The sequence below is a fragment of the Panthera uncia genome, chromosome B1 (genome assembly GCF_023721935.1).
Source record: "Panthera uncia isolate 11264 chromosome B1, Puncia_PCG_1.0, whole genome shotgun sequence".
Classification (NCBI taxonomy): Eukaryota; Metazoa; Chordata; class Mammalia; order Carnivora; family Felidae; genus Panthera; species Panthera uncia.
The window spans coordinates 82,051,784-82,064,804 of record NC_064811.1 but is presented as its reverse complement, the minus strand read 5'-3'; the positions used below and the strand labels follow the sequence as shown (position 1 = coordinate 82,064,804).

General features: G+C 35.8%; 1 protein-coding gene across 3 annotated transcripts in view; it reads left to right on the top strand.

Moving 5' to 3' along the window:
• EMCN (endomucin) overlaps positions 1-13,021 on the top strand; it is a 100,836-nt gene that overhangs the window by 31,957 nt on the left and 55,858 nt on the right. For all 3 annotated transcript variants that reach the window (XM_049630939.1, XM_049630937.1, XM_049630938.1), the window contains exons 2-3: positions 5,343-5,459; positions 11,521-11,598. In XM_049630939.1, the coding sequence (XP_049486896.1) occupies positions 5,343-5,459; positions 11,521-11,598 (195 nt within the window). The remainder of the gene's footprint in view (positions 1-5,342; positions 5,460-11,520; positions 11,599-13,021) is intronic.

Below are 13,021 nucleotides of genomic sequence, written 5' to 3'. Positions count from 1 at the left end.
AACACAAGTGAAAACTGAACAAATGACAGTTACTTTATTTCAATATAAAATGTGTGTAAAGTTTTTAAAAGCTTGAGGAAGTGGGGATGTACAGGAGGAGGTATTGTATGAAAACAACATGAATTAGTGGGAATAACAAATTATATGCTATTGAATATAAAACTATCTACTTTACTTTGAATTCCATAGATGAGTTGATCTAGGTTATGAAATTATTACGTAACAATTGTACTTTGAGGATTATTAGACCATTAAGTAATTAGTGTTTTGTATACACTGTAACTATATATATATATATTTTTTTTTTTAAATAATCACTCTTTTGTTTCCTTAAAGAGCTTAAAACTTTATTCTGAAATTTTATTTATGGATAAAACTCGCAAAGTAAATCTTTTCTCCTGTAGTTCAAAGGGAAACTTTGGCATTGTCTCCATCAGAAATGTATTCGATTTAGTAGAATGGGGGGAAAAAAGGTTTTTCTCTGTTACATAATACAGAGTGCTCAACTGGGAATTAAGGGAACTTTTTTAGTAATTATTGCTATGATCTTTTGAAACTATCTTAAACTCATACATTTTCTAAGCTATAAAACGTAGCGTTTCTGTTACAATAGGATATTTTTAGAAGTTCTTTTGAGGACTCAAGTCTTAGAATTCTAAGGTACTGTCATTCAGTGTTTGTGTTCATCTAGAGGAAGTAAGATCTACCTTCTCTAGTAGTGGTTTTCCAGTGGACTTTGCTTATAGACTTGGTAGGGGAAAAGATAACTAGAGAGATACCTGCTCATTATGAGGATGGATGACACTCTAACTTTTATGTTCTTTTTTTTTTTAAGTTTTTATTTATTTCTAAAGCGAGAGAGAGCAAGCAGGGGAGGGGCAGAGAGAGGGAATCCCAAGCAGGCTCCATGCTGTCAATGCAGGGCTTGACGGGGGCTCAATCCCATGAATCATGAGATCATGACCTGAGCCGAAATCAAGAGTCAGTAGCTTAACTGACTGAACCACCCAGGTACCCCTAAAATTCTAACTTTTAGAGACTACTTGTGAATACTTAGAAACGTAATAACAAAGCACATCTAAGAAGACTGGAGTAGATGAGCAGATCATTTGAAAATAGGAAAAAATATGATACCTGGTTTTCATCTGTAAGCTGAATTTTCCAAGTTCTCATGATTTCTGTAATTAAAATAGTTACTTTTTTAAAAATCCCAATCCTGCTTCATCCTTTAATAGTATGGGAAACTAGTGTCATTGTATCTATTGTATTCTCTCAGTCTAGGGTGGAATCAGGATAAAATGCCATCTGTTTTCCTTATAGCATCCTAAGAACAGCACTATTTGGTTAGACATAAGCGAAGATGCGAAGCACAGGTCTTCTTGTGAAATTTTTCTTTAATTACTTTGGAGATAAAGAAAAATGAAATGCTACCTCATCATGTCTTGTGAAGAGAAAATAGTTCAGAATGAGCCATTATCCTCAATAGTTTATTAGGAGACCAGATTGACCTAAGAGAAATTTATAGAAAATGCTGTAAAAGCATAACTGGTGGTTACTTGCATCGTGGTCAATAAAACCTTCAACAGTGGTACTTAGAATAATTCTTTCCCACCATATAACAGAAGAACGTTTCTATTTGCAGAATTTTCCAACTGAGTAAACCTCTATTTTTATTTTTCAAACATAAATAGCTTCAGTAGATTGGAAATTTCCTTCAGAGCTCTAAGTCTACTTTATGGATGTTCATGGAGGGACACATTTTGTATGTGCATGTATGTAATGTACATGACAAAATGATATTTTTTAAGAAAAAAAACAGTGAGGTATTTCGTCTGCTTCCTCATCTTAGATACATAAGGGCAAAACATCTGTGCATCTAAGTCACTTCTACCCCTGTAATATCACACCCTGTGAAAGGCAGAGCAGAAGTATGTGGCTTTGCATGGGACCACCTTCCCATGGCAAGATCTGTGGTGGGTAAGAGTAAAGATTCAAGAGGTTCTGGGTTAAAATCGCAACTGTGTTACTTCCCACTGTATAGTGTGGGCAAGTTGCTCATCTTTTTTGAACCTCACTGTCTTCATCTGTAAAGTGCTGATCATACAAGTATGGGCACCACGGTATCTTTTTAGGATTAAAGGAAACAATGCTCACATGGCACCTGGCACACAGAGACACTCAATACTTTCACAGGCTGTTTGTCAGTCTTTGCCAAAGGAGGGCATTCTCTTTGATGGACAGTCTGAAGAACTAATAACAAAGACATGGATGACTGCTACTGGATTAAGAGTTCACTCAGGGAACTCAGTAGCCAAATGGGTTGAAGTATGATAAGGAGGAAAAGCCTCCCAGTACCTCCCAATCTTACCACACAGTGGTTAAGATTTTGCCTGCTTTTAGTTTGCCTCAAGTCATTTTATGGATATGAACTCACTAATCTCACATGATGACTTCAAAAGGTCATGGACATTGGTAAACATAAAAATGGGACTTGCAGATCAGTTCGGTTAGCGCTGTCTCATTCTCTGCCCCACCCACTTCCCCATTGTTTTTCCTACAGTAGAATTTCTATTTGGTCACTTTCCATGGCTCCTTACTTACTAAAGATTCAACTCCCTGGCTTGGCGTTCAAGGTCCTTTATGATCTAGCTGCCAGTATTGTACCAGACAAGGCCAACTATGCTCTTTCAGAGCATACAGCAATCCAACCAGATACAACTGTTTGCAAGGTGCTCAATCACCTCTGACTTCCCCTCCAGACGTTTGTCCATACCCCTTCTTCTAGCTATGTGGACGTGTTACTTACTCTTCAAGCCCTAGCTCCTATGTCAACTCATTCATAACGGAGTCCTTGCTCATGTCAACATGGTGGTCATCCTTTATCTTATAAACTCTTGCCCAATTTCTTGTCCGGTAGCTTTCAAATTTTTAGCTGGAATCACAGCAGGAAACATATTGTGCACTGACAAATGTTTTATTCAAATACACACACACACACACACACACACAAGTGCACAAACTTCATAAAACCATACTTACCCTCATTATCTGCAATATCACTCTAATGCTTTTTCCTCTTTCATTTGGCAAAAGCTCTGACTGTAATCTACTAACTAGATTTTAAGTACTCTTTAATTATTTCATAACCTGCAGTTTGAAAAACACTGGTCTACACAACCCATGCAGAATATCCTTGATTATTTATTGTGTGTAGGCATTATGTTCCTTAACAGACTGAGAGCTACTCATGGGTGATACCATGTGGTACAACATAGAGTCTTTTATTAGATCTTATCATGCTTTCCATATTAGTTATGCAGTAACTGTTTATAGAAGCAGAAAATAAAGGCAAGAAGGAAAGGGGGAACGGAGGGAGGGAGGAAAGAAATAGGAAAAAAGTCTCCAGGGATGTTGATTATACTCAGAAATTGAGATTGCTACTATTTAGCAAGTTGATAGGTAGGGATCATTTAAGTTATTTACAGGCGAATTTTCCAGTCAAAGTGGAATGTGCTTCTTTGAATAACTTTCTTCAACTTCAGTTTCAACTTAGAAATGAGTGTTACATCGAAGATTCTGGGATGAAAAGAAAGATAGAACAAAATGACTGACAGAGAAAAGATAACCTCACGCATGCTACGTTCCTTCTCCCTACTGGGGGAAGGGGTTGAGACCGAGGGTGTGAAGTGCACCCAGAGGTGAAAAAAGCTTTTGACTTGACTTCTGTAAAGCCTGTGAAAAGGCGGTTCTGTCATTCCTGAATGTGCTGAACAAATCTGTATGTGATGAATACATCAAGCAATTTCTGTGTACTGCCTATAAACAAAGTCAGTGCCAAGTGCTAACACTTCCAAGCACCTCAAGTCTATAAAATGAAACAGGAAGTGTATTCTATCTCATGACACCTGAAATATTGCTCACAACTGTGCAAGATTATTGGTTTTTCCCAGATTCAAAGAGGAAAATCTTGGATGAAATTTAAATTTGAAATGAAATTAAAATTAAATCTTGGATGAAAGTCAGTGTATTTACTGCAATGACATACCCAATTTGACTGGCGTTGAAACTTGTCTTTGTCACTCGAAGTCCATACTCTTAACTAACATGCTATATAATATATACTCTATACAGACGAAGTAACAGCACAGAAACAATGCCTTCCATGGACGTGAATACTTTGTCCAAGACCTTTATACATTTTTGTTTGCTGTTTTCTGATCTTTAACACGACAGTGACTATATAGAAACAAGACCAATAAATGCAAGATTAAAAGGATTCTATAAATGCTAACAAATTCAATAATATTGTGTAAAACAAATATTTCCATAAATCACTGAGAATTAAGTTCTATATACTTCACTTCGAATAATTAATATTTCAATGAAAATTTACAACTTACTATTAAATATTGACTTCTATTGCCAAAAAGGAATTATTAAAACTAAATATGTAATATACCTAATAATTATCATCTTCATCTTTGTGCCTTTGATTGTTGCAATTTAGAGAACTAAATCATTTAATAAATAAAAATAAATAATAAAATGTATGGTCTTTCTTTAAAAATTTTTTAAAAATTAAAAATGAAATATATTTTATTCCTTTGGAATGTATATAGAAAAAGAGAGTGGAGGGAATGCTTTATATCAAGAAGAGATGTATGAATACCGACATTTTACTACTTAATAATTCCAGTGTTCTATGAAAATATTTAGTAAAACATCCACTGCCCAGAGAAAATCCATTTAATTAGTTCATCTCACAACGTTAGTGAAGTGGGCTTAAAAATATTGTCAGACTTAGTGGTATCTGGGTGGCTCAGTCGGTTAAGCAGCCGACTTTGACTTAGGTCACGATATCACAGTTCATGGGTTCAAGCCCCACATCGGGCTCTGTGCTGACAGCTCAGATCCTGGAGCCTGCTTCGGATTCTGTGTCTCCCTTTCTCTCTACCCCTCCCCTGCTCATGCTCTGTCTCTCTCTCTCAAAAATAAATAAACGTTAAAAAAATGTTTTAAATAAAAAAATTGTCAAATTTCAATTTATACATTTATTCCTCCTAAGTGTTTCAGGAATCATTTTGTTTCAGAGCTATAGACTGCTCCTGCCGGCTCTCTTGAAAATTCACGTCGTTGGTGAGAGGCAGGTGGAGTTAGTGAAAGAATATTGAACTGAAGGCTGAATTCATTACAATTAGAAAATTAATTTCAAATCCATGCCCTGCTTACTGGGTTAGCAGCCGTATACATACAGTTTACTTTGCTTAAATATACTACTGTTATTTGGCAAAATAAATTGTAAACTTCAATGCAGCTGCTTTAACATAAGCTATTTGTTTCAGGTGTTAACGCAATCACTGGTGTATTACTATCAACTCGTGCAACAGAAATATCTGTATCAACAGCAAGCATAATACCAAATCCTGTTTTGGAATCAACATCGGGAGCATCTCCTAAAGGTAGGATTAGCAATTAGTGAAATTTATTCTAACTGTAACAAATAAAATTAGTAGCATCTACATAATCTGATCACAGAAAAATAATTCGATGTGCTGTATCTATTATTATGAAGGTCTGTGCTTCTTCACTCTTTTGAAACTTACGTGTTATTTTGGGCATACGAAGCCCTGAGATGGCAGTGGGCTTCTTTGATGATATTCCTTTGGATCATTTCCTGTTTGAGAATAATCCTATTGTGAATGTTGCATACACAAAGTTTATTTTTAGAAAATAAAAAAAATACCATTTCCTTAGTCATAAAAATATGTTTCTAAACATTCCAGTTGTCCACTTAAGCAGCACAGTTAACAAGGTAAAACTGTATTAATAACAGATTGATCTGTTAGTTGCATAGGGCTGATGATAGATTTAATTTGTAAGGCTCGATAGCAATGCTATTACTATTTTTTTTAAGTTTATTTATTTACTTTGGGAGTGAGGCGCAGGGAGAGAGAGAGAATTCCAGGCTCCACACTTGCAGCACGGAGCCTGACCTGGTGCTCAAGCCCACGAACTGTGAGATCATGACCTGAGTTGAAATCAAGAGTCTGCTGCTTAACCAACTGAGCCACCCATGCGACCCATGTCATCATTATTGTTAATGGACTGAATGACACCTGGGAAGCAGGTGTCATTTATCATTTATCATTTATCATTTATGGGCAGAAACTCCAGTTAGAATGCTAAGGTCAGAGGAAGATCTGAATCACACACCTTAATGAGGAGATGAATGAATTTCTTTCTCACCTCTTTTTCTCACCTCTCTACTTACTCTTCATTTTTCATTCCAAGACAAAATTCAAGTACATGTAGAGGACACGAGGGCTAGTTCACTGGACTTAAAAGGGATGGTGATCCTCAAAGAAAAAGAGTATGATGAATATAGTCCACTATTTCTGAAATGTGCAGTTCTAAGATGAAACCAAACCAATTCTTCTAGAACGTCTCTACCAAAGCAGGAGACAGCATTGCACAAAGAAGAAAGCACAGTGGATTTTATCCCCAGAATGTGGTACAACCTTTATTGCCAACCAAGGGAAACTCCAAATGACACAGTCCAAAAAACTAGGGTTCATGAAGCCTGCAGCCAACTCTTGCACAATAGATTTTTTATTTTATTTTTAAAAATTGTTTCAGTCCTATGTTCTCGAAGCTTAAGCAGAGGCATTCTAGAACTTTGACAAAGTGTAAGTATTTGCTGCTTCTCTCTGTCTTTTTCTGTCACTCTTTCTGTGAGTTGTCAGCTGAGTTCTTGACATAAAATTGCACTAATGCGGTAAAAGTGTGTTATTTTTGTAATCAATAACATCCGCCAAAAAGTACCAGTAAAGAGAAGGTAGGTGCTGACATTGCATGCGGACTCAAAAGGTTGAAGTTTTACAATTTTTACATGAACTCCTTGGAACTCACGCCTTCCTAGTGAGAGGATTCCTAGCCCATTCCTCAGTGACCTGTGGTGGTTAACAATGTCCAAATAACACAACGACTATGTTAAAAGGCCATGAAAGGTCAGAGGTGAAGGGTTCAGTGAAGGAATTCAGGCAGAATTGTCATTTGTGACCCCAGAAATGCATCTTTCCTTTCAGGCTGGGAAGGGAAACTCTATACCTACTCCTATACTTAGGAGACTATCCTAATAACTTCATCACTGGAGGATCCTGTAAGGGACCCTGAAGCCCCTTGTCTGAAACAATTCACTTGGTAAAGCACTTGAAATCAGATACACACACACATACACACACGTACATATCTTTCTCTTTATTTCTCTTTTTTTGGACACTTTGATTGCTGTATATTACTCAGTTAACAAAAACTAAACTCTAATCTGTGTTCTTCAAAAGTTCTCCCACATGACCTTTAAATTATTCACATTCAATTGTACAAATTGTAATAGGCCAGTGAAGCTTTTCTTTTTATTACTTTTTATTATAAAAATGTTTAGATGTACCACAAATGAAGAATACTATAATTAATACCCATTTGCCCATCTACCAGAATCAATAATTATCAAGATGTTATCATATTTGCTTCATTTTTTTCTTTCTCCTCCCTCCCTCCCTTGTTCCCTTCTATCTTCCTTTCTTTCCTTCCTTTTCCTTTTTTTCTTTCTCCCTGTTTATTTGTGTTTTGCTATTATCTAGTTTTTTTAAGGAAATTCAGACTTTTTGCCATTTTCTTCACACACTAAATGTCCATCTCAAAAAATGTGGATGTTTTATTGTAAAACTACAATATCACTATCAAATCCACCAAATTAATAATGCTAATGCCTCAGTTGAATCTAATGTCTATTTAGAGGGGTTATAAAGGTTAAAATCTAGTAACCATGGATATGGCAGTGGGAGAGAGATTAAGGGAAGGAATGAAGTCCATCGTGGAGTCTCTCAAGAAATCAGCTGAGAAGGTGCTGGCGCAGAAGAGAAAAAGAAAGAAAGGCAGGCTATGATGTCTATAATCTACTCTCTAATTTAGTATAAGAAGCAGAAAGTCCAGCATGGTAGTAGGGACCAGTGGAGACATCGGTCAGAGGATGGTCCATTGTGCTTATAGGAAAATGAGGGAACATGGACAAGGAAGACAGATAAAGGAGCTCCTATTTGTCTGGCTTATTTGATCACCACTTTTGTATTAAAAACATGGGTTGGTTGGGCTGTGTGCCAATATATATATTTGGATGGATATATATATATACATATACATATATATGTGTATATATATGTATATACACATATATATGTATACACACACACACACACACACACACACACACACACACACTGGATATTGCCCATGCTGTTAAAGGTAATGTAATTAATACAAAGATAATGTAAAACTTGTTTCAAATTCTCATATTCTAAGTAGTGTATCAGTATACATGGCTTCCTGACTTCAGGCTTGGGAGGAGTTTAAATCTGGGGGAGTTTTATACATTGTTTCATCCTCCACAACAACCATAATAATATTGGAAAAGTGTATCTATGATAAAATGATTCTAGTCTACTTTCCTCATGGGCACCATGGGTATTTTAGACATGATAAAAGTATTTACCAAAAAAAAAAAAAAAAAAAAGCAACATAAAGAAGCTTCTTTTTTTTTTTTTCCTTTTAAGGCCTCCCAAGTCAGATTTTCTTGCTTAAAGGTCAAAAGATAACTGATTTAATAGTGCTTATATCTATCTAACGCATGTAAATTTTCTTTCCCTTGACCATGGCAGAAATTTTACCATTAGAGAAGTGGAATATGTGCTAGTGAGATAGGCACTCTTGCAACGACATGGCCACAGTGGCAGAGGTGACGAATAGAGCTTTGCTTGGAGGAGGGCTTGCTTTCAGAGGCTTCCCAAGTTAGAAGGAGGGGACCTGATCTCTTCCTAGATATGTACCAAGTGCACTGCCCATTTTGCTCGAAGGCCAAGTGGCCAGAGTTAGAATCAACATTTGGCAGACATTGAATGCCATCATCATAAAATCAACTTCTAAGATACAAAAATAAACCTGAAATTTTATTCTTAAAACATAACTGTTATTCAGCTTGATTTTTAAAGCACTTAAGAGTCAAACATTCTTTAATTAGCTGAATTAATTTGTCAGCACTAATGTTTCACATTTCTGATACTCAATAGATGTTCAGTTCCAACTGAGGTCAGTAGAGGGGCCAGGTAATTTTGGCCATCTCTTCTGTAAAGCGTGCCAGTTATGGTTACGTTTATGATGTACGTCCTCTCTAGAACCTGACTACCATAAAACTGGAAAGAACAGACTGCATGAAAGACAGTCTTCTAAGCTTTCTTATAATATTGGGGGCAAAAAAAGGTTTGGGTACCATGTTTTTCTCCATATCTTCCTTCTGTTCTCCATTGTCTTTACATTCCTTATTGAGTTTGAAGTGGAAATGACTTACCTGGGATATCTTTGTACAAATTTTTTTGTTGTTTCCTTGTCATGGAATTTTGTGGTGGTCAAACTGACATTTGCTTTTAGCTTATACTCACAAGATATAAAATGCTTATAAATTAGACATTTTCTTTAAACCCTGATGATTTTTACAATAATAAGGATGCATTTATACTTCAGAATTTCAACGTATTTAACACATAAGAAGAATTTCACTATAAGTTATATGTAGATTGCTTATCCATATTTGAAAGTGAATATTCATACATTAACAATAAAGCTAAAATAAATTGTGCTCTGTTTTGCTGTAGATAGAGTTACATTGATTAGTTACAATGATCATGGGCATGATCACAAGATCACTGTTCACACACAAGCTCAGGAACACCAGAAATGGATAGCCATTTACCTCTTACTTTTCCAAAGACCAAGGCTGAAACTGAAGCCAAACAGATTTGGGCTGAATGTATGGGCCAAAGCTCAAATTTGTTACACATCTTCCCTCTATCAAACATGAAGTCAGGATAGCTATTAAAAAGGGGGGGGGGGCAAGGTCCTCAGAAACCCAAGAATTATGCACACTTGATACTTTTTCTGTTTATATTCATGATTATTGTTATATGTGTCCTAATTATTTCCTGTAATCTTCCCCATTCTTGAATTTTCAAGCGATATATGAGACATATACCAGTGAAACACAGGAAACAAGGTGACTGTAAAAATTCAAGTCAGCCTCTTATTGGTACCAAGATTCCAAGACTGGTAGGTGATGAAGTGAAAACCAAGGGGCCACACCTGGCTGGAAGGGACACTTCATTTATATCATTACATCTTTACTTTAAGATGGCATTGTGTGAGTGGGCAATGCAAAATCCCAAACCTAGCTTTTAGGAATAATGTTTCTTTTGTTGGTTTCTTCTTTTAAAATATAACCACATATTGGGTGTAGAAGACTTTGAGAAACTCTTAAGTGCTTCACCAATCTCCATGTTATAATTCACAGAATCCACCTGTTACAGCCACTTTCCATTTCCATAATAACTGATGTCCTCTAATAAGTGGTGAGGACAGAAGGGCAGAAGACAAATCCTTCACCCCCTGCTCGGAGGCGTGTGTCCATAGTGTTCCTCCAAAGGTCTTAACTTCCTTGTCTTTCCTTAGTATTTTCTGATATACAGCTCCAGCCAGCTTAACCTTGACAACTCTCTTCTGGACGGGTTTTAAAGTGTTAAACTGTCCAGAGCCAAATTTTTCCTCCCCTCCCCCACCAAAACAGTGCGCATTCTGGGATTTTATATATACCAATAGTAAAAATGGAACATTATGTCCTAATCACAAAAGGGTATCCTAACGTGTTTTAAGAAGGGAATGTTGACAGTTATAGGTGTCAAACTGTTAAGTCGTATTCACTACTTAAAGAGGATCTTCATCTTTTTGTTGGTCCCCATGTCCTGTATGAGTAGCACCTTATCTGAAACATTTACTACTTGCCTACCATATGCCAGGAATTAACCTTGATACTACTCAGATTAAAGAGATGACTAAGAGTTAACTACTGCCTTCAAGAATCTAGAAATGGGTCTTGCACCCATTTGACTGGGAACTCAATGAATATTTCATAAACGGACAAATTAATTACAATAGTTTGCAAACTCCTTTATGATTTATGTAATTTGGGAAGTTCCAATGTCATAACTAAATCAACAAAATGAAATGTAATTCTGGGTGGGATGTGAAAGTTCTATTGACTAGGTTATTTTTCTCTTTAGGAAAAACAAAATAATTTTAAAACATTTGTTTTTAATATATATATTTAAAGATACCCAAGTAACTATCTGCAGTGAAAATTTGCTTTAGGGGCCTATCACAGAAAAAATGTGTGTGTGTGTGTGTGTGTGTGTGTGTGTGTGTGTGCTTTCACTGGGTCATCCAAGTTTTCAGTACTTATATTCCTTATTTCAGACAAAAGGAGATAGAAAGTAGAAAATTAAAGATAGGCAAAGGCTGACCCAGTACCTCTGCAGAGGGATTGTAGTTCACCTCCAGATTTGACTGACTTTTATTTGTTCCTTGGCAGGTGAGATGAAATTGTGATTAATAATAATGTCATCTATCTTATCAAACTAGGAACAACAAAAAAGGAATCCTTAAATTCACCTTTGCTGCCCACACTTTCTTCATTAACTGCAACAATTAAAGATGAAGGTAAGTAGTCATCATTTTCAATCACTTTTCTTCCATTAGTATAATTCATATACCATAATAGTCACTCTTTTGAAGTGTACAATTCAATGGTTTTTAGGATACTCACAAGATTCTGCAACCATCACCAGTATCGAATTCTGGAACATTTTTTATCACCCCATAAAGAAACCCTATATCTCTTACCAATCACTTCCCACTTCCCCCTACTCCCACCCTCCCCAGCAACCACTAAACTACTGTCTGTCTCTTTCCCTATTTTAGAAATTTCATATAAATGGAGTCGTATTGTATATGATCTTTCGTGTCTGACTTTCACTTAGCATAATGTTCGTAGGTTCATCCATGCTATAGCATTTATCTGTAGTTCATTCTTTTTTGTGAGTGAATAATATTTTATGGTATGGATATACCACATTTTATTTATTAGTTAATGGACATTTCAGTTGCTTCTACTTTTTGGCTATTATAAATAATGCTGCTATGAATATTCTTATACAAGTTTTTATGACCATATCTTTTCATTTCTCTTGGGGGTATGTATCTTAAAGTGAAATTACCAAGTCACATGGTAACTCTACGTTTTAACTTGTTGAGGAACTGATTTCCCAAGGAGCTCTACAATATGACAATACCACCAGAAATGTATGAAGGCACCAATTCTCCACTTTCTAATCAATACTCGTTGTCGGTCTTTCTCATCATAGCTATTCTAGTGCATGTCATTGTTTTTTTGATTTACATTTCACTAATGACTAGTGACCTTTTTATCTACTTGCCAGCCATTTGTATATCTTCTTTGGGAAAATGTCTATTTAGTTAGTTCTTCCTTATTTTTTAAAAATTGGGTTATTTTTTTATTGTTGAGTTGTAAGCATTTTTTAATATATTTTAAAGACTAGAGCCTTATTGGGTAGATAGTTTACAAATATTTTCTCCTACTCTGCAGGTTGTCTTTTCATTTTCTTGATGTAACTTTTGAAGCACTATAATCTTTAATTTTAAGGAAGGAAAATTTACCTATATTTTTTTCTGTCATGTAGGGAAGGTAAATCTGTACCTCTACCCATTTTAGGTTTTCAGCTGGGACTCTTTAACAAGAAGACAGATTAACAAGATAAAAAACAAGATAAAAAATAAATGTGGACAGCACACATCACATGAGAGGCCTAAAACAAAGAGTAACTCAAAGCAGTTGCTTAGAATTTTGGCTTATATAGCATCTTTAACAAAGAACAACAAGTTCGCAGCTAAATGATTGGACCAAAGAAAGTAGTTTAGGCTTCCAAGGGTGGAAAACTAAGGGAGGGTAAACATACAGAAGGAAATTGATGGACTTTTTTTTTTAAGACTTTTTTTGAGACTTTTTTTTTTAGAGAGAGAGAGAGAGAGAGAGAGAGAGAGAGAGAAAGTGTACACCATGCAA